The 21790-nt window shown below is 51.2% G+C and overlaps 1 protein-coding gene across 2 annotated transcripts in view; it reads left to right on the top strand.

The window, feature by feature from the left end:
* The window catches only part of TP73 (tumor protein p73), a 112149-nt gene that overhangs the window by 69249 nt on the left and 21110 nt on the right, over positions 1-21790 (top strand). For both annotated transcript variants that reach the window (XM_039912094.1, XM_039912095.1), the window contains exon 4: positions 18413-18599. In XM_039912094.1, coding sequence (XP_039768028.1) covers positions 18413-18599 — 187 coding nt within the window. The remainder of the gene's footprint in view (positions 1-18412; positions 18600-21790) is intronic.

The following is a 21790-nucleotide window of genomic DNA, read 5'->3' as shown; positions in this document are numbered from 1 at the left end:
GGGGATTTCAATCGTATTTATTGAGCGCTTACTTTGTGCAGAGCACTGTACTAAGTGCTTGGAATGCACAATTCGGCAACAGATAGAGACAATCCCTGCCCAATAACGGGCTCACAGTCTAAACGTGATCTCACCCGGAGAAATGCAATCCCCCCTGCCCCTCCAAGCTCTGGGGGATGTTGCAGAGAGGGTGAGGAGTCTCTGGTGGGACTCCAGAGCTCTGGGTTCGAATTCGACCTTGGCATGGGGAGGGTCTGGGTAGTGAGGAGAAAGATAAGAGCCTCCCCTGCTCTGAGCTTGAGTTTCTCCAACGGTAATGACGGGAGTGGAGAGCTCGCCACCACCCAGGGCTTCTGGAATTGGCCAATCAGAAAATGGAAATAGAGGTGAAGAGACCCCCCCCCCAAACCAGGACCAAGTCCTTGACCCTTCTTCACGTGCTCAGAGTGGGCCGGGGGCTGTACGTGGCCCGTAGGAATGTTATCCAGAAGTGGCCAGACCTGAGAAGGTTGGTGGGGAGAGAGAAATTGATCAGTGCTAATAATAAGAGAAGGGTATTGTAAGGACTAGGTGGAAATGGAGACGATGCCTGGGTCAATCAATCAATCAACAAATGGCATTTGTCGAGTGCTTGTATGTGCAGAACACTGTAGTAAGTGCTTAAGGGTCCCCAAAAGCCACTCCAGCGGATACCCGCCCCCCAATGCCTCTCCACACCGGGCAGGACCGGGGTGGGGGGGGTCCCTGGTAAGTGGCCACCCCTGGGGTACCAACAATGGTTATTGGGGTCTGGGAGAGGCGGTGCAATGGCCCAGCTGAGGTTCACTGTAGGCCGCTCTGCCCCAGGGGAGATTGAGGCAGGGGGCAGAGAGTTGGGGTCCTGCGTCCCTCAGGACAGAGCCTGCTCTGCTCTTCCCAATGAGCCGACCAGAAGACGTGGGGGCCCGATGGAAGCAGCATGGGATGGAGATTCGGGAGATCCAGGTTCTAAGCTCTGGCCTACTCTATGCTCCTGGGGAGAACTTACCTAATTGCTCCATGTCTCGGTTTTCTCATCTGTCAAATGGGGAGAAGATACCTGCCCTCCCCACTCTTAGCTTGTGAGCTCCCGGTGGGACTGGGACTGCATCCAGTCTAATTACCCTGAATCTACTCCAGAGTTCAGCACAGCGCATGGCGGAGAGTCAGCGCTCCATAAATACCATCTCGAACTAAGCCCACGGTCCCCCGCCCAGGCAAACCAGTGGATCGTTCCGTCCTCCCAAACCCCCTCCCCACTTCGTCCCTCCACACCCGCTGAGCTTCCCGGCCACGCCGCAGACCAGGGACAGCTCCTTGGGAAGGGGCCAAGACTCCTCTCATTCTAACTGTTCCACTGCTTCATTCATAAAGCTGCTCGCTGCCTGCTCTGCCCTGCTGCGAGGTGGAAGGGGCAGTTGCTCTCTCAGTGGTCCATCAGTCAATCCGTAGTATTTACTGAATGCTTACTGTGTGCAGACCACTCTACAGAGCACTTAGGAGAGGAGAAATCGTTTACAGAGCAGAGGGACGGAAGGTCTGCTGAGCCAATTCCCAGCCGAGACTGACGCAGGGAGAGGCTGCGTCGCCGTATGCTTTTTTTCCTCCAAAGGGGCAATTTCTCCTCTTAAGCCCAGCTCCAACAGGCCCGGGGTTGATTCCTGGCAGGATCAGCCACCTGACAGGTTCTGAAGAGTTGCTCTCTGAGCTTGAGAACAATTTCACCAGGATCGGGACTGAATCCGAAAATCAGGGGTGTAGCTTAATGATGCTTGTGGCTTCGTCGTGTTTCGAGGGTCGGTTGCCGGCTCAGCTCGTTGGTCATGAAAGCAAAGCTAGGAAATCCTTCCAGGAGAGGCCAGATCAGAGATTTCAGGAGATGCCCAGATTCTCTCCTGGAAGAGGGTGGCCTTGACTAAGTGGTGTTTAGTGGAATATTTAGTTGATGGGGTACAAGAGAGGGGCCTGAGGGTCAACTTAGGGCTATCTAGACTCTCTGAGGAACACTGACTCAATCTGTCCACTTGTGAATTGGGAACGATAGTGTTTTCGTTTTCTTTAAATGGTGTTTGTTAAGCGCTTACTAAATGCCGGGCACTGGAACAAGCGCTGGGCTAAATGCAAGCTAATCAGGTTGGATACAGTCCTTGTCCCATATGGGGCTCAGAGCCCTAATCCGCATTTTACATATAAGGTAACTGAGGCACAGAGAAGTGAAGTGACATGCCCAAGGTCACCCAGCAGACAAGTGGCAGAGCCTGGATTAGAACCCAGGTCCTTCTGACTCCCAGGCCCACGCTCTACCCACCAGGGCTCACGGCTTCTGTAGTGTTGCTTTTCCCCAGAGTGTTGTGTTATTTTGAAGGTGTTTAGGGCTTTGATTTTTCAGAGTAATCGCAAGATTGATTTCATTTGGGGGAACAACATCCTGGGGAGGCAGAGTGAGGGATAGATTTTTCTCTTCATTTTGTGGAGGACGGAAACTGAAGCCCACAGAAGTCAAGTGATTTACCTAAAGTTACATAACACAACTAGTGGTGGAGCCAAGGGGTAGCTAGGACCTTCTCTTGTATGTTCCAGGAACCGGCTGCCCTTGACCTCTGGGTCAGAGGGTAGCACACCAAGCCATTTTGGCCATCATGTCAGACTGCTATTCTGTGGCCACACTAGATTGTGGATTCTGGTGTGCAGCAATCAGTGTCCAAACCCCAGAATGCCCCTCTCCTCTCTCCATCTTGCACAGCGACCTAGTGAGAAGCAGCGCAGCCTAGCAGAAAGAGCCTGGGCAGCAAAGGACCTGGGTTCTAATCCTGACTTTGCCACTTGCCTGCTATGTGACCTTGGATTAGCCACTTAGCCTCTCTGTGCTTTAGTTTCCTGATCTGTAAAATGCGGATGAAATATTTGTTCTCCCTCCTCCTTAGCTCATGAGCCCCATGTAGGGCAGGGATAGTACCCGACCAGATTGTTTTATATCTGCCCCAGCTCCTTGAAGAGAGGGTCACGTCTTCTTTCCATCGTACTCTCTCAAGTGCTTACTACAGTGTACTGTACAAAGACACTAAATCCATGCCTTCACATAGTAGGTTCCCAGTTCAATGCTTTACATAGAGTAGGGGCCCAGAACAGTGTTCTGAACACAGTATGCATCCAGGACAGTGCTTTGCACACCTAGGCATTCTTATTCTCATAAGAATGATGATGATGGTGGTGCTGGTGGTGGTGATAAACTCTTGAGCTGAACAAGAGTCAAGAGCCTACTTAAGTCTCTTGAAGAGAAAAGAAACTTAGGCAGGTGAGAAAATTGAAAAAACTCAATATACAGAAAATCAAAATTTATCCTCCAACCTCAGAGTCCCAGTGTCCCAGTGCAGCGTTTAATACAGTGTTCTGCACCCAGGAAGTGCTCAATAAATACCACTGATGGAGGGAATGGCTTGGGTCATCTGAGAGCAGTCCAGGAGGTCAGGGAGAGGGGAAACCGAACCCCAGAGATGAGACAGGGAGTCCTGGGGTGGGGGGGGGACGACGACTGGGGTGACTCTCTGTCTCCTCGACTCCGCCCACATGCTGCTCTCCCCAGCGTATCAGAATCTCCCTGAAGAATGGTTGTTATTGTGGCAGGATCTTTGAAGAGGATCCTGGAGCTGTTAAGACACGATAAGGTTATCAGAGGAGACGTGTCTGCGTCAAGCTGCAGCCTTTCCCGCTGCAGGGCGATTGCTCTGCTATTTAACAGAGATTTATCCGTGTCATAACATGGCATAATGAGAGAATTTGTTACCGAAGAACTTACCACAATGCCCCCCTTCCCGCGCATTTTCGTTCCCCAGACGTGTCGGGGACTGCCCAAGAATGTTGACATGAAAGGATCCTTTGACAGAATCTGTCAGCATGTTAACACCTGGCTTGGGAGCGAACCCCCCTTTTTCCTCCCGCCCCCACCCTTGATGTGGCCCCAAGGCCCAGGCCCAAGGGATCCTCCAGTGTCCAGTCCAGTGGAGGGTTTGATAGGTTATCCATGAGGTCAAAGGGTTGAGCCACCGGAGGCCTCCTCCAAGCCCCCAAGTCAGCCTGTGGATTTGCTTTCCAGTATCCAGGATGACCCCGAGATGCTGAGAGCCCCTGAGGAGCCCAGACTGGCCCCTCCCTCCAGCCTCAGTGGTCTTGGGCTGACCGGAGAAACCCTAAAGCAAGACCCTCAGGAAGATGAGGGTGGGTCCACTTGACAGAGAGAATTGGAGCTCTGGTCATCCCAGCCCCAGTCATTCGATGAATTAATAGGATTTATTGAGTGCTTACTGTGTGCAGAGCACTCTACTAAGCTCTTGGGAGCATACAGTACAAAAGAGTTGGTAGAGAGCTCACCACCCATAAGGATTTAGCAATCTAGAGAGGGAGACCGATTAACAGAAATAAATAAATGACAGATATATAAGTAATTGTTGTGAGGCTGAGCGTGGGTGACTCTCCAGTGCTCAAAAGGTACAGATCCAAGGGCATAGGCGACCCAGAAGGGAGAGGGAACTGGGGAAAAGAGGTCTTAATCCGAGAAGGCCTCTTGGAGGAGATGTGGCCTTAATAAGGCTTTGAAGGTTCTGAGAGCGGTGTTCTGGTATTTATGAAGAGGAAGGGAGTTCCAGGCCAGAGGGAGGACATGGGAAAGGGGTTGGCACTGAGATAGATGAGATCGAGGTACAGTGAGCAAGCTGGAGCTAAAGAAGCAAAGTGTGAGGGCTGGGCTGTAGTAAGAAATCACCGAGGTAGAAGGGGGCGAGTTGGTTGAGCCCCAAGACTTCTTCCCTGCAACTATGTCAATATCTTATGGAGGAGCAGGGAGGAGTGGGACTTGGGGAGCCAAAATGGTTAGTCATGGCTAGTACTGATCTATAGAAATCAATTCACCTCAGCAGCTGAGAGGGTCAGGTGAGAAGGAGGCACTGGTTTGGACTGGCTTTACTTGTGGAGATTTGGTGCAGGGGAGACCAGTTCTGTCTGCAGGGGAGAGAGAGTGAGCAGGCTGGGTAGCCTGAAGAGCTGACCTCTGCTTCCCCATCTGATCTGGACCAGTGCCGCCTCTGCCTGAGTCTTGGTTCTTCAATTAGTAAAATGAGGAGACCGTCCCCCACCGCACATACCTCGAAGGGACATCCTGAGCCTAAATGAGATCATTTGTGTGAAGAGTTTTGAGTTATATAAAGAAAAGCACAGAGACATCAGGTGGTGATTATTTCTAGTATGGATTCAGATCATGACTATTGGGATGGCACAGCTTCCTTCCGGTGGTGCTTTCCTGCCTCACAACTCCACCGCGAGGTTGGCTCTGAGGCCTGAGAGGAAAGTCCTTGGCCAAATTTCCGCGGGCCAAATTCCCGAGAGTGACTGGTGGCCCGCAGCGGGACGACGTGGCTTTAGGAGGTGGCTAAGCCTGGAGGCGGCGAGGAGGGCCCAGAGTCGGTGTGGAGATCAGCAGGGAAGATGTGAGTTTAGAGAGGGCATCTTCTCCGGGAGCTTGGCCCTTAGCCTTCTTACCTTGGGGCGAAAGGGTTCATCAAATAAGTACCAGCTGTTTGCCCAGAATCCCAAACATTGCACAAGACCCCATCAGCTGATGCGGAGAGTTTCCTTCCTCGAGGTCTGGCTGGAGAGCAGCGGGGGTTTGAGTGGCTGCCAGGGAGATCCCACAGCTCCCTGCCTTGGTCTGTCAGGGCAATACCTGCTTTGGTCTCTCGGAGGGCAGCAGGCCTCCACCTGTGCTAGATCCCAGACCCAAGTGGGATCCAGTCACAGGCCACACACTCCATCCTTGAGTTAACATAGTATAGTGGTTAGAGCAAAGGGTCGGGAGTCAGAAGGAACTGGGTTCTAATCCCAGCACCTTTTGTCTGCTGTGTGTCCCTGGGCAAGTCACTTCACTTCTCTGGGCCTCATTTACCTCATCTATAAAATGGGGATTGAAACTGTGAGACCCATGCGGGGTAAGGACTGTGTCCAATCCCATTTGCTTATATCACCCAGTTCTTAGTACAGTGCCTGGCGCATAGTAAGCACTTAAATACCACAACTATTATTAATAATAATAATTATTACTACTACAAATAATAATAAATGGAAATAAGTCAGATGACAAAGCATCTGCAGAGGGAAAATCGCATTTCAGTGTGACGTCTGTTGGTAATTCCCACTTGCCGTTGCTGTAGCGGCAGGAAGGAGAACAGGTATTGAATCCCCATTTTACAGTTGAGGAAATTGAGGCATAGAGCGGTTGTGACTTGCCCAAGATCACACAGCAAGCAGTTGACAGAGCTAGTATTAGAATCCAAGCTCCTCTGACCCCAAGGCCACACTGCTTTCCCATGACATTGCCCCTGCCTTCCAGGAACTTACAATTAATGACGGTTCACCCAGTTGCAGGATCGTTGGAAGTAGCCACCAACCCACGCACCCCAAGGAGAGAAGATTTCACAGCAGGAAGGTTGAAAAGAATCTTGATTAAATTAAGCTGCAGCAAGAAAGCATGTGGTTAGACAAGGGGAAGAATTTCTTGGCCAGCAGGCAGATGGAACTTGGATCAGGTGATGAAGCTTTCATCGTATGGTTGCCTGGAGGCTGGGGGCTGGACAAGAGGACTGCTGAACCATTCTCCAGGGCAAAAGGGGCGATTGGCTTCTTGGGCAGCTTTTCTGGCAGAGGATCAAAGCTAGATGAACCCCAGACTTTGGTAACAGACTCCTTAATTAATAGTCCCCTCTGTTAGTATCACGTCCTCCAACCCTGGTGGTGACCCGTTTTCCTTCCCTCTCTCACTGCTGAAATCCTATGGGATTTCCCACACTCAGAAGGTTCGGGAGGGAGGAGGGGAAGGGATGAGCAGTTTAACCTCTTCTCTCCTGGAGCAGTCTCCTTAAAATGGTCCTCTGGGCCTCCAGTCTGTCTTGGGCAACTGAATCACTCCATCTGACGGCCTCTTTGCCACGTGCTGCCTTACTTGGCAACAACTCAGATTTTCCTTGGCCAGTGCTGGACCTCATTACTCTCCTTTTTCAATCAATTGATCGATGGTATTGATTGAGCACTTTATATGTGCAGAGCGCTGTTCTAAGTGCTTGATAGAGTACAATATGACAGAGCTGGGAGACACGTGCCCTGCCCATAGGATGCTTACCGGGGGAGTCTCCCACCATGTGCGATGGATATACCTGGATCCTGAGACTTTCAGCCCGAGAACCTGATGAAGAACCAGCTGGCACTTTGCAAAGTGCCGGTCATACTCTCTCATCCCTGCCGGTAATGTTTCCTCCAGGCAAAGCATAGAATGAGAAAGTGGGTGGGTGGGGATGCTGCACAGTGCTAAGTGGAAAAGATGCCTAGTGGAAAAAAAATGGGTCTGAAAGTCAGGGGAAATAGGTTCTAAACCCAGCTATGCCACTTGCCTCCTGTGTGACCTTGGGCCAGTCACTTGTCTTCTTTCTTCCTCAATTTCCTCATCTTTAAAATGGAGATTCACCACCTGTCCTCCTTCCCCTGTGAGCTGTGAGCACCCTGTGGAGGAGGAACTGTGTCTGACTTGATCATCTTGTGTCTATACCCCAGAGCTTAGTACAGTGCTTGGGACATATTAATAATAAGAATAATAATGGTATTTGTTAAGTGCTTATTCTGCAAAGCACTGTTCTAAGTGCTGAACATAGTAAGCGCTTAACAGATGCTATCATTATTATCATTATTATTTTAATTGTATTTGTTAAGCATTTACTATGTGTCAAGCACTGTTCGTAGTGCTGGGGTAGATACAAGTGAATTGGGTTGGACACAGTTCCTGTCCCGCATGGGGCTCACATCTAAGTAGGAGGGAGAACAGGAAAACTGAGACACAGAGATAATAACATGTTGGTATTTGTTAAACGCTTACTATGTGCAGAGCACTGTTCTAAGCGCTGGGATAGATACAGGGTAATCAGGTTGTCCCACGTGAGGCTCACGGTCTTCATCCCCATTTTACAGATGAGGTAACTGAGGCACAGAGAAGTGAAGTGACTTGCCCACAGTCACACAGCTGACAAGTGGCAGAGCCGGGACTCGAACCCAAGATCTCTGACTCCCAAGCCCGTGCTCTTTCCACTGAGCCACACTGCTTCTCTAATAATGATGATATTTGTTAAACACTTACTATGAGTCATGCACTGTACTAAGCACTGGGATAGATATAAGAAAATTGAGTTAGACAAAGTGCCTGTCCCATGTGGGGCTCACAGTCTCAATCCTCATTTCACAGATGAAGTAACTGAGGCACAGAGAAATGAAGTGATTTGCCCAGGGTCACACAGCAGACAAGTGACAGAGCCGGGATTAGAGATGTTAAGTAACTTGCCCAAGGTCACACAGCAAGCATTTGGCAGAGCCAGAATTAGAACTCAGGTCCTCTGACTCCCAGGCCCTTGCTCTTTCCACTAGACCATGCTGCTTCTCATCATATTATTATTATTGTTATTAGCTACTTTGGAGAAGGGAACATGTCTGCTAATTCTGTTGGATTGTACTCTCCCAAGTGCTTAGTACAGTGCTATGCACATAGTGAGCACTCAATAAATACCAGTGGTTATTTGGCTATTATTATTATTTACTCTCAGGTCCAATTTTTGGGCAAAATGTCAGGCAGGACTTGTCAGATGGTTGCCTTGGTAACTGCAGTCTTCACTGCCCATTTTGGTCCAGTTGTTTTTCAGGATTCTTTCTGGGCCCACCCATCTTGCAGAACACCCTTGCTGGTTCTTCTGTCAGAAACTTTCTGGCCAACGGGAAAGGCCCCAGAAAGCACTGCTTTGTGGCAGAGCTGGGTTGGAAACCTGGGTTTCCTGACTCCCAGAACCAGGTTCATTTTTTTTTTTTATGGTATTTGTTAAGCGCTTACTATGTGCCAGGCATTCTACTAAAAGTTGGGGTAAATACAAGCTAATAAATTAAGACACAGTCTCAGCGGAAAGAGCACGGGCTTTGGAGTCAGAGGTCATGGGTTCGAATCCCGGCTCGGCCACTTGTCAGCTGTGTGACTTTGGGCAAGTCACTTCACGTCTCGGTGCCTCAGTTACCTCATCTGTAAAATGGGGATGAAGACCGTGAGCCCCTCGTGGGACAACCTGATTCCCCTGTGTCTACCCCAGCGCTTAGAACAGTGCTCGGCACATAGTAAGCGCTTAACAGATACCAACATTATTATTATTTTTCCATTTTTCAAATGAGGTAACTGAGGCACAGAGAAGTGAAGTGATTTGCCCAAGTCACACAGCAGACAAATGGCGAGGCGAGCCGGGATTCGAACCCTGGTCCTCTGGCACCCGGGCCCATGCTCTATCAACTAGGCCACACCCTCCCCACTTTCCACTATTTGGACAGAAATGATCCTTCACAGAATGGAAGCATTAGCCTATTTGCTTGTTAGTGGCCAGAGACTCCCTCGGGACTTCATTTCTCAACCTTCCTCATGGAGTTATCTTCACCAGAAGAATGACCCGCCAATCGGAGCTGTTGAGCAGTGAGTCCAGAGAACAAGTCTGCCAACTCTGCTGTATTGGACTTTCTCATGCACTTAGTACAGTGCTCTGCACACAGTAAGCGTTCAATTAATACCATTTATGATGCTGAAGAGGATGCTGTCTACCGACTCTTTTGTATCGTATCCTTCCAAGCACTTAATATAATTCTCTGCACACAGAGTAAGCCCTCAAATACCATTGATGATGATGTCTAACTTTGTTATACTGTACTCTCCCAAGCACTTAGTACAGCGCTCTGCACACGGAAAGCACTCAAAAACCATTGATGATGATGATGTCTATTAACTCTGTTATATTGTATTCTGCCAAGTGCTTAGTACAGTGCTCTTCCCACTGCTCAATAAATACCCTTTATGATGATGAGGCGAGTCCTTCTGGCCGGGTGGGAGACCAGCTGATGGAGAAGGGTCCCGCTTTCTCGCTGTGTTTATGCCCGGATTACCTACTCATCCACCCCACCCGCCCAGAAGCAGCAGAGCCACGAAACCATGATCACCTCCTTCCTCCCGTCCCCGCTGTTTACGCAGGCCATGAGTTATGGGTCCGGTTCCTGCCTTCGAACGCTGGCCCCGAGGGCCTCTGGGAAACCATAAAACTGATCCCCGCAGGGAGATAACCCCTTCCCCGGCAAGAGCCGGGGCCAGATCCCACCCGGCAGCTCAGATTCCAGGAGGGATTGCGCATGGTGAAGGAAAAGCTTAGATGCAGCAGTGGGGTTTGGAGACCACCGGCACGGCCCAGGATTTCCTCCGGGGTGAGCAAAAACTTCTGGTCATTGGCTTGGCTCCCCCGAGAGCTTTCCCCTTCTCGCACAGCTGCTCTCCTCTCTTACTCTCCCCCAGCTCAAATAGTGGCTCTGTTCTGTCTCTCTCTCTCCCCCAGGTCTCCCATCTCCCTCAGTCACTTTCTTCTCTCATTCTCCAGCTCTCTCCATGTCATGCAGCTTCTCTTTACTCCCACACCCGCCCCCAGCTCACACCCTTCACTCCTCCCTAGCTCAGCTTCTCACCAGGCCTTGATCTCAACTCTCCCACCTAAGACCTCTCCTCCACACTGTCCCTTCAAGTTGGAATGCCCTCATTCAATTGTATTTATTCCATCTTATTTATTGAGCACTTACTGTGTGTGGAGCACACAGTGTGCACAGTGCGCAGTGTGCAGAGCACTGTATTAAGCACTAGGGAGAGGACAATACAACCATAAACATATTTCCTTCCCACAACGAGCTTACAGTCTAGAGATGAGCTTACAGTCTAGAGCCCTTCCCTTTCAACTCTTCCACAGTTCTCCTCATCTTCAAAGCCTACTGAATCCCACCTCCCCCAAGAAGCTTCCCCTAATTGATTCCCAACATCCTATGAGTCACCATTAACGTAAAATACGATATTCAGTCGTACATCCGGTGATTTCTTCAGTTACTGCATCCCGGAATATCCTGACCTGTTACCTGTTATCTATCCTGGCTCCTTCTCCTGGTTCTACTATGGGTAAATCGTTTTTGACCGTCTCTCACATTAAATTCCCTGGATTCAGGGAACATGGGAATTGCTTCGGCGATTCTCCATAGGTCTTTGTAAAATGCTCCACACTCGGTTGGTGCTCAGTATATACCACCGGTGAGCTGACCCCAGGGACTGGCATTTTGAATTCATTTTTGCTATGTGCTTGTCTTGGGATGAGGCAGAGTTCAATCTCAGAGAGGCCAGACTGCAGGCAAAACCTTTTACAAAGCTTTGCACCAATTAATCGATCCATCAATTGATCAGTGGTATTTACTGGGGCTTAGTGAGCAAGATACACTGTACTGTTACTAATAATAATAATACTAACTGTGGTATTTGTTAAGTTTACTAGGTGCCAAGCACTATACTTAGTGCTGGGGTAAATACAAGTTCATCTGGTTGGATACAGTCCCTTTCCCTCATGGAGCTAATAATAATAATAATGTTGGTATTTGTTAAGCGCTTACTATGTGCCGAGCACTGTTCTAAGCGCTGGGGTAGACACAGGGGAATCAAGTTGTCCCACGTGGGGCTCACAGTCTTAATCCCCATTTTACAGATGAGGTAACTGAGGCACAGAGAAGTTAAGTGACTTGCCCACAGTCACACAGCTGACAAGTGGCCGAGCCGGTATTCGAACCCATGACCTCTGACTCCAAAGCCCGTGCTCTTTCCACTGAGCCACGCTGCTTCTCAGAGAGCTAGCGGTCTCGGAGTGAGAGAACAGGTTCTGTCACAGCTCTGCCACTTGTCTGTGGAGTGGACCGTGTGAGCTTGAGGTACTTCTCTGTGCCTCAGTTATCTCACATGGAAAACGGGGATAAAGACTGTGATCCCCATGTGGGACATGAACTGTGTCCAACCTGATTAGCTTGTTTCTATCCCAGTACTTAGTACAGTGCCTGACATAGTAAGTGCTTAATAAATGCCATAAAAAAATTTTAAAACAAGCATTTCACCCCCATTTTACATATGGTAAAACCGAGGCACAGAAAAGTTCAATGATTTTCAATGATTTGCCCAAGATCACACAACTGGCCGGGGGCAGGGCTGTGATTAGAACCCAGGCCCTGGAACTCCCAGTGCTTTTTTCACTAGGCCATACTTTTGGGAGAACAGAAGCCAGAAATACCTTCCCCGCCCTTTGGCCATCCACCTAGCCTCTGAGGCTCAGCTTCCTCACCTGGATAATGGGAACATAGGATGAACGTAATGGGCTTGTAGCTCTTCAGCAGAACAGCGAGACAGAGGTCAAAGACATTGGGATGATGTCTCCATTTCATCCATCTAACGATATAAAAAGAGTTGGTAGACATCATCCTCTGCATCATCTCATGCAGTTTGGCACCGCGACTGACAGCCTGTCTGAGGTTGGCAAGGATTCGATGCAGGCCTCTCGGAAACCCTGCTGGGCTCTCCCCTCCTGCAAACCTATCCCTCGTTCACTGTTGGAAACAGAGGGTGTCTCCTTCAAGGGCAGAATCAGTGCGCAGGGAGCAAGGGAGAAAATGCCTCCATTGCCCCCATGCCCTGCTCCTCCCACTCTGGTTGTTAGAGTCCAGGAGGAATGGGGGCTGGAGCCAGCACGGCATGGAGGATTCACCTCAGAGTTCGCATGGCCACTGCCGTCCACTTGGAGCTGGAAGTATTTTCTCAACGGTCGGGGCTTGACTCTATTTTGTATTCTTCCCAGAGCCTTGTGAAAAATTCTGGACAGATTAGGTCTTCAGTTCAGTTCTCCTGACCCAGCAGGCAACCTGCAGAGTGTTGTGCACAAAGAAGGCACTCGTTACTGTGCTCTGCATAGGGTAGCTGCCCAGGTCAGTGCTCTGCATACAGTAGGTGTCTAGTTCAGTGCTGTCCACACAGTAGGATCCTAGTTCAGTACTCTACACCCAGATGCTGCCTATTTCAGTACTTTGCATGCAGTGGGCACTCAGTATAAAGCTGTGCACACATTAGTTGCTCCGCAAATGCTGATCTTGCTGCTGCTGCTGCTGCAGCTGCTGATGTGGCTGGTGATTGAGAGGGGAAGGAGGAGGGCCAGGGGTCAGACAGCAGATGAGCCACTCTGGATCCTTTCTGGAAAACGATGGAGCCTCGGGTCACCACTGAGTGCTCCCCGGTATGGCAATAACCCTTTTGCCAGCCTCTGTTGCCACCTGGGAAAGCTGGGAAAATGTTATCTGTCCACTCACCCTGCACTTGGGGAGCCCCAGGGGAAAGTGGAAGCATCAGCCTGGCCATCTGGCAATCCAGGGCTGGTCAGGTTCTGGAGGCCTCAGGGCCACGGGGGCCCTGGCTGCCCAGGGATCTCTCCCAAGGAGCAGGGATCCTGGATCCCTCAGAGGAGATCATGGATAAGATTAGAAACACACTTTGGTGTTGGAGTCATCTGCTAAGAATGATCCATGAGCTTTGGGCCGGAGATTTTGGTACCGGATACCTGTGCACAGGAATTGATAATAATTGTAATAACTGTGGTATTTATTAATCGCTTACTGTGTGCCAGGCACCGTACTGAGCACTGGGGTGGATGAAAGGAAATCAGGTTGGACACAGTCCCTGCCCCACACAGGACTCTCAATCTTACTGAGACACTTGAGGCACAGAGATGTTAAATGACTTTCCTAAGGCCTCACAGCAGACAAGTGGCAGAGGCAGAATTAGAACTCATGGCCTTCTGACTCCGAGGCCCATGCTCTATGCACTCTGCCATGTGCTGGCGGTTTGAGCAGAGACACTGGAACTCTGTCCGCACAGCTGGTCGTGTTCCTGCAGAGCACAGAGTGATCGAGAGAGTAGATGGGAAGGGCGGTGGTAATCGAGGGTTTTTCATACACAGGACCCAGTTCAATAGTATTTATTGAGCGCTTACTATGTGCAGAGCACTGTACTAAGCGCTTGGGATGAACAAGTCGGCAACAGATAGAGACAGTCCCTGCCTTTTGACGGGCTTACAGTCTAATCGGGGGAGACGGACAGACAAGAACAATGGCAATAAATAGAGTCGAGGGGAAGAACATCTCATAAAAACAATGGCAACTAAATAGAATCGAGGCGATGTACAATTCATTAACAAAATAAATAGGGTAACGAAAATATATACAGTCGAGCGGACGAGTACGGTGCTGTGGGGATGGGAAGGGAGAGGTGGAGGAGCAGAGGGAAAAGGGGAAAAAGGGGGTTTAGCTGCGGAGAGGTAAAGGGGGGGTGGCAGAGGGAGTAGAGGGAGAAGAGGAGCTCAGTCTGGGAAGGCCTCTTGGAGGAGGTGAGTTTCAGGTAGGGTTTTGAAGAGGGGAAGAGAATCAGTTTGGCGGAGGTGAGGAGGGAGGGCGTTCCGGGACCGCGGGAGGACGTGGCCCGGGGGTCGACGGCGGGATAGGCGAGACCGAGGGACGGTGAGGAGGTGGAGTGTGCCAGTGCTGAGCCGTAGCGTCGTACCTTGGCAGGCAGTTGCCTCTGTAGCCATTCCGTTAGCCAGCTGTCTTTGGGATTCCCGCTGGCCCTGACCTCCTCACAAACCCCTTAGATGATCGTTAGTGGAGCCCCAGACTACTGGCAGAGGTAGGATTCAAACCTAGACCCCAGCCCGTCGTCGATCCAGGGGAAGGAGCCTGGCTCTGGGAATCATGACCCCACTTTACAGCAACCTCCAGAGAGGGTGCCTAGCAGAGGTGACAAAAATGCTTAAGGGACCGAAAATAGTTCTAGGAGGTAGGGTAAAAGGAAGTGGGGGCGTTTATCCTAAAGATGAGAAGGCTGAGGCAAGCAATTTCATGACTCAGAAGGGTTTTAATGAGGAGGAGACTGATCATTGATCCTCCGTGGCTTGGAAGGGTCTTAACGGGGAGGACAATGACCAGTTGTCCTCTGTGGCTCAAAAGGGTTTTAATGGGGAAGGGAATTTACCGGTTATCCTATGTGGATGTTGACCAGAAGGAAACAGATTGAAGTGACAGTGGGTGAGGTGTCGTTGTGTTTATGAAAGAACTTACTGCCGAGGAGGTGAAGCAGGGGCCCAGGAGAGGGAAGGAGGGCCCCGAGTCAGGTAAGGAACGAACGGGCACTCATCTGCCCTAGATAGGTTAGACAGAGACCTGGCAGGAGGCAGAGGTCTGGACTGGATGAACTCAAGTTCCCTCCTACTGCTGGGATTCTAGAATCCCCAGCCAGTAGTTGGGGAGTGCAGGATCTGAGGGGCAATGGAGAGGACGCTCACCAGTTGGCAAAAGTAGGGGCAAAGCAGTCTGTGTCAACAAGGTGAGGGACTTCAGGTCTGAAGGGGCCTTCTTCCCCTCCATCCCCTGCCTCCACCCCATGCCCATGGCCCCCCAGGGTTCCGGCAACCCCCAGGGTCTGAGCTGCACCAGGGCCATCGGCCCTGCCTGACCCACGTGAGCCACCTTGCCCTAGGACGGGGCCGTCCCGGAAATGATCTCTGGGATCCGCGGGCCGAGCCGGCTCCCAGAGAAAGCCCCTGGCCCAATTGGAAGGGAAGGACTGGGGCCCCGAACCGGCCCCTGCTTCCTCCTTCCCTCCCCACCGCTCCGCCCGACCTGTCCTGGCACGTCTGCCCGAGGGGCCGACCGGAGCAGAGCACGTCCCGTAGCTCTGGGGGAATTTTTGGGATCTCTGAGCGGAGCGGCCTGTCGGGGCACGTTGAGTGTAACCCTCCGAATGCTGGCTTGCCCCTGACCAGGACTCTGGGGCTCTGAGGGACAGTTTCACACAGCCTGGACCACCCTCTCACCCCTGCCCGCCGCTTCAGGAGTCGGGCAGAGGAGGGGTTCCTGGGGAAGATGGGAACGGGGTGTCGATCGATCAATTAATGCTATTTATTGAGTCCTTACTGCGTGCAGACTACTGTATTAAGCATTTGGGCAATTACAGTATAATGCAGTTCATAGACACAATCTCTGCCCTCAAGGAGCTTACAGTTTAGTAGGGGAAGCAGACATTAAATAAGGTATAGGTAGGAAAGGAAAGATAAAGGTTCTGGGCTCTGTATGCCCCCTTCCAGAAGGCCACACCAGCACCATCATAGCTTTTCCCAAACAGCCCCCTTTCCTGAGCCTCTGACAAAGGCGACTCCTCCAGGAGGTCCTCCCTGATCCAACCACCCCACTTCCCAGTTATACCAGTCCTTTGGGCAACTCAGCTCTTTCAGACACTTAACTGTTCTTCCCTATTATGTATTACCGATTTACTTATTCACACGGGTTCGTTCGTCTCACTCATTCACATCGTTTGGCTTCCTCCTTAGATTGTGAGATCCTCAAAAGCAGGAATCATAATAATGTGGTATGTGATAAGCACTTACTCTGTACCAAGCCCTGTACTAAGCACTGGGATAAGCAGGTGATAATCAGGTCAGATACTGTCTCCTTCCCACACCGGAATCACAATCTAAGTAGGAGGAGAACGGGTATTGAATCCCCATTTTACAGATGAGGAAACAGAGGCACAGAGAAGTAAAGTCAAAAAACAGACAAGGAGCAGAACCAGGATTAGAACCCAGATCCTCTGATGGTCAGGACTACTGTCTTTCTCTTTCTACTAGGTTGTGCTGCTTTTCACACCTTTCACTTCTTCTGTATATCCCTCATTGCATAGTTCAGTGCTCTGCCCACAGAAGGTGCTCCGTTCAGAGCTCTGCACACAGTAAGAACTTAAAACAGTGCTCTGCATATAGTAGGTTCCCAGGGCGCTCAGGAGACGCCGATACAACACACTGTGCATAATAATCGATCAATCAATCAATGGTATTTTTTGAGCACTGACTGTGCCGAGCACTGTACTAAGCGGGTGGGGGAGCACAATATAAAAGAGTAGGTCTTGACAGCCCCTGCCCACAAGGATCTTACAGACTAGAAGGGGAGACAGACATTTAAACAAATTACAGAGAATATGTACATAAGCGCTGAGGGGTGAGGAGAGGGGTGAATATCAAGGGTCCTTTAGGAAAACAAACCCGAGCGCATAGGTGATGCAGAAGGGAGGGGTTCGACGGGGAAATGAGGCTCAGTCAGGGAGGGCCTCTTGGAAAATGTGATTTTAGGACGACTTTGAAAATGAGAGGAGTAATGGTCCATCAGATAGGAAGGGGGAGGGAGTTCTAAGTCAAAGGGAGGCAACAGGTCTCAGCGAGAAAGACGAGATCGAGGTAGAGTGGAAAGGTTGGTGTTGGAGGAGTTGTGTGCCAGCTGGTTTGGAGTTCGTAATCGGCAAGATTCGGTAGGAGGGAGCTAGCTGATTGAGTGCTTTCTGTTCTGCACACAATAAATGCTCAAAACAACACCCTGCCCGCACTAGGTTCCCAGTACAACTCTCTACACACAGTAGATGCTCAAAACAATACTCTGCCCACAGCAGGTTCCCTAGTTCTAAACTCTGCCCACAGAAGAGGCTCAGAACAACACTCTGTTCACAGTAGGCACCTAAAATAGTGCTCTGTCCACTGATGGCAAAGACAATGATGAATCCGGCCTGAGCCAAGCATCCAGGATACCCCTTCCTCATCCCTGGCTATTGCTCTTCTACCCAGTCTTATTCTCTGTCAGAGGCAGAGGTGAAGACAGGGGTGCTCCGGGAGGCTCGCTCCCTGCCGCTTCCCCTGTGAGCCAGCGAAGATGTGCATTAGTAACCCAACCCCAGGGTCCGTGCTGCAGCTCTACCGGTCATAATCATTGCGTTATTTATTAAGCATTTACTATGTGCCAGCCACTGTACTAAGAGTCAGGGTGGATATAAGGACATCGGGTTGGACACGGTCCCTGTCCCACGTGGGGGCTTACAGTCTCAATCTCCCTTTTACAAATGAGATACCTGAGGTACAGAGGAGTGAAGTGACTCGCCCAAGGTCACACAGCAGGCAAGTAGCAGAACCAGGATTAAAACTCAGATCCCCTGACTCCCAAGCCTGTGCTCTTTACACCGGGCCACGCAGTGTACGAGCTAGTGCTTTAAGTAATAGGTAGGGAAATTTTACCAGATCAATCAATCAGTTGTATTTTTCCAGGGCCCAAGGGCAAGCCCTCAGGCAACACCAATGGTCCTACCAATGGTCAGACACTCACAGCCGCCCAGCCCCCATCCAGTGGCCCCGGGGTCGAAGTGTGGAGGGTGAACCACCTCCACAGCTGAGGAAACTGAAGCTCATGGAGTGACTTCCCCAAGGTCACATGGGCCAGTGGGAAGTGGGCGGGCACGTGATTCACCCCATCCCGTGGTCCCCTCTGCCGCTGGCCGGTTCTGCCTGCCTCTTCCCTCCTTTCCTGTCCCGCCAAGGCTCAGCTCTCTCGCACCCCTCCCTCCTCCCTCCCTCCGTCCCTCCAGTACTCGCCGCTGCTGAAGAAGCTGTACTGTCAGATCGCCAAGACGTGCCCCATCCAGATCAAGGTGTCTGCGCCGCCCCCGCCGGGCACCGCTGTCCGGGCTATGCCCGTCTACAAGAAGGCCGAGCACGTGACTGAGGTGGTGAAACGCTGCCCCAACCATGAGCTTGGGCGGGACTTCAATGATGGTAAGCACTGACCTCACTGCCCCCCCTCAATTCTGACCCTCCCTTGACCTCACCGCCCCCCTCCGACCACAGCCCCCACCGACCCCGGGCCCCTACTCCACCCCCATCGACCCCTATCCCCTTCAAGGTTACCAAGAGCCACCCCGGGGGGAACGGTAGGGGCATGGCTGGATTGACACACAAAGACATGGCAGGGCGGGACAGGACAGCAAGGTGGAGGAAAGTGTGAATTTTCCATTTCACGGTCCCATATCTTCAGGGAGGGTGGGCACTGCCATTTCCAGCTTGAACAAGGAGGGTAAGAAGGGGGAGGAGAGGTACTGGCAGCCTATCATCCCAGTAAATGCGGTAGTTTCCATTTACATATATTTGTGCCTGGACTATTTGGACACTTAAAGCAAATCGGAAGTTTAGCTTTAAGGTGAAGCCACGTATTACAGAGCTGGGGAGACTTTGAAACAAAGGCCGGCTGTTTATTGGTGTGGGATTTAGGGGAAATCTGCCTGGAAAAGAAACCACTTTTTCTTATACTCCCTTTATTATTATGGTATTGGTTAAGTGCTTACTCTGCGTTACTCTGCGTTACTCTGTTTTAAGCTTTGGAATAGATACGTGTCAATAAGGTTGGACACGGCCCCCGTCCCACATGGGGCTCATAGTCTAAGTAGGAGGGAGAAAGGTATTTCATGCCCATTTTACAATTGAAGAAACTGAGGCACGGAGAAGCTAAGTGACTCGCCCAAGGCCACAGGGCAGACAAGTAGTGGAGCTGGGATTAGAACCCAGGTTCTCTGACTCCCAGGCCTGGGCTATTTCCACTGTGCTATGCTCCTATTTCCCGGGAGACCTCACTACCAACTCTAAAATTCATCCTTTTCCAGAATAAGCAGCATAGGCAGCGCTCTCACTTTTCCAGAATAGGCAGCAGGGAAGGGGCTCTGGGGCAGTGTTGGGGAGAGGGTAGAGGGTGGGGAGGGGTCCTAGCCCAGGAAGCAGCATAGCCTAATGGATAGAGCACAGACCTGAGAGTCAGGAGGACCCGAGTTCTAATTCCAACTCCGCTACTTTTCTGCTGTGTGACCTTGAGCAAATCACTTCACTTTTTTGGGCCTCAGTTCCCTCATCTATAAAGTGGGGATTAAGAGTGTGAGCTCCATGTGGGACAGGGACTGTGCCCAACCCAATTTGCTTGTATCTCCCCCAGGGCTTAGTACTTAGCACATAGTAAGCACATAATAAGCACTTAAATACCACAATTACTATTAAATGAATAATCTCATTTGATCTTGTATAGATGACCCTAAAAGAGGTGTCAGGTGCTATGATCCCTGATTTTATAGCAGGGAACTTGAGGCCCTGAGAGGTTAAGTATCTTGCTCGAGGTCTCAGTCAGTCAGCTGTATTTACTGAGTGCTTACTGTGTGCAGAGCACTGTACTAAGCTTTTGGGAGAGTATAATATATCAATAAACAGCACATCCTCTGCCCACAATAAGCACAGCAGGCAGAGGAGCCAGGCAGGGGATAGGAACCCAGTCCTAACTCCTGAATCTTTCCCTGGGCCACGATGCCTCCCTAGCCAGTCCTCCCCTTCTGGCACCACATCGGCTGTGACACCAAACCTGGTGCCCTGTCCGGGGATGTCCGTGATGCCCAACCCCCAGCCTGTGCCCGGATCCAGATGGTGGCCCAGTCCATCCGGACCTCGGCCTCAACTGGTCAGGCCACCCGGCCCTCCGACGATGGGGGTGGGGGCCAGGGGAAACTGGCAGTTGGAAGCCCACATGGTAATCTGGGTCAAGCTGGGGTCACCCTGGAGGGAGGGAGGGGCAGGAATAAGGCAGAGGGAGAGCTAGGAGGCGAGGGTCATGGTGGGGATGCTGACCCCTCATTTCCCTGGAGCTGCGGAGCCAGCCGGGAGGTCGAGGCAGCAGCGATAGCTGCAGGGTCACGTCGGGCCCGGCTTTGTCCCGGTTGGAGAGAGGTAAGTGAGAAGCTCCTCCCCAGCAGGGTCGGCCTCCCGGTTCTCCAAGATGAGGGGAGGGCGGGGAGTGAGGGTCCAAGAGGGATGGGGACCGACCCACTGGCCCCACATAATGATCTATGTTGAGTTTGGGGGAGAGAAAATCGCAGATAAGAGTCCAGACAGAGGAATGAGAGCTTTGGGTGGAGGAGAAGGGGGATGGGGAGGGGGCAGGCTCCATGGCCTAGAGTTGTGGGGAGGGAGGGGTTGGAGGGGATTGGGGCTGAGGGGGCTAAGAGAAGAGGCAGCTGATGACTCCACTGGGAACTCAATTCTGGGGACAGGAAGGATAACTGAGCAGAGGTCTGGGGATGGAGGTGGCAGGGGGAGGGGGCAGCTGGGGATTGGCGAGCTGGGACCCTCTACTGCAGGAAGCGAGGCTGCTCGGGAGAGATTCATAGCCAAGACCACTGTATACTGTACCCAAAAGGGATTCTTGGTGAAGGCTAGGCACTTAGAGTATTTATTAAATGCTTACTCTTCACCAAGCACTGTGCTAACCACAAGGGACTTTCAATCCCATGGTAATAATGATAATAATGTTGGTATTTGTTAAGCGCTTACTATGTGCCGAGCACTGTTCTAAGCGCTGGGGTAGACACAGGGGAATCAGGATGTCCCACGTGGGGCTCACAGTCTTAATCCCCATTTTACAGATGAGGTAACTGAGGCACAGAGAAGTTAAGTGACTTGCCCACAGTCACACAGCTGACAAGTGGCTGAGCGGGGATTCGAACTCATGACCTCTGACTCCAAAGCCCGTGCTCTTTGGAATCTCCCGTCAGGTACACTGAATGAACCTGATCCGAGGAGTTGATGCTGGCACTGTGGGCTATCGCTGGTTTGCACTCTCGTCCCTGCCAGTGGTGTTTCCTCTGGGACCCGGAGAGCAACAAGAGAGAGTTGGTGGGCTTCACCCATCTCAGCCAGCTACGGGCCAAACCAGGACTAGAACCCAGGTTCCCCGATTCCCAGAGCAGAGCCCTTTCCACTAGACCAACAGCAGGGCAAGCTCCCAATCTATGAGAGGAGAAGAGCAAGGATTTTGTCTCTATTTTACAGATGAGGAAACTGAGGCCCAGAGAGGTTCAGTGACCTGCTCAAGGCCACCCGATCGGCCAGTGGCAGAACTGGGATGAGAATGCGGGTCTTTTGATTCCCAGGCCTGG

This window comes from Ornithorhynchus anatinus, chromosome 5, assembly GCF_004115215.2.
Source record: "Ornithorhynchus anatinus isolate Pmale09 chromosome 5, mOrnAna1.pri.v4, whole genome shotgun sequence".
NCBI lineage: Eukaryota > Metazoa > Chordata > Mammalia > Monotremata > Ornithorhynchidae > Ornithorhynchus > Ornithorhynchus anatinus.
Note: the sequence above shows the minus strand (reverse complement) of the source record. Positions and strands in the feature narration are given on the sequence as shown.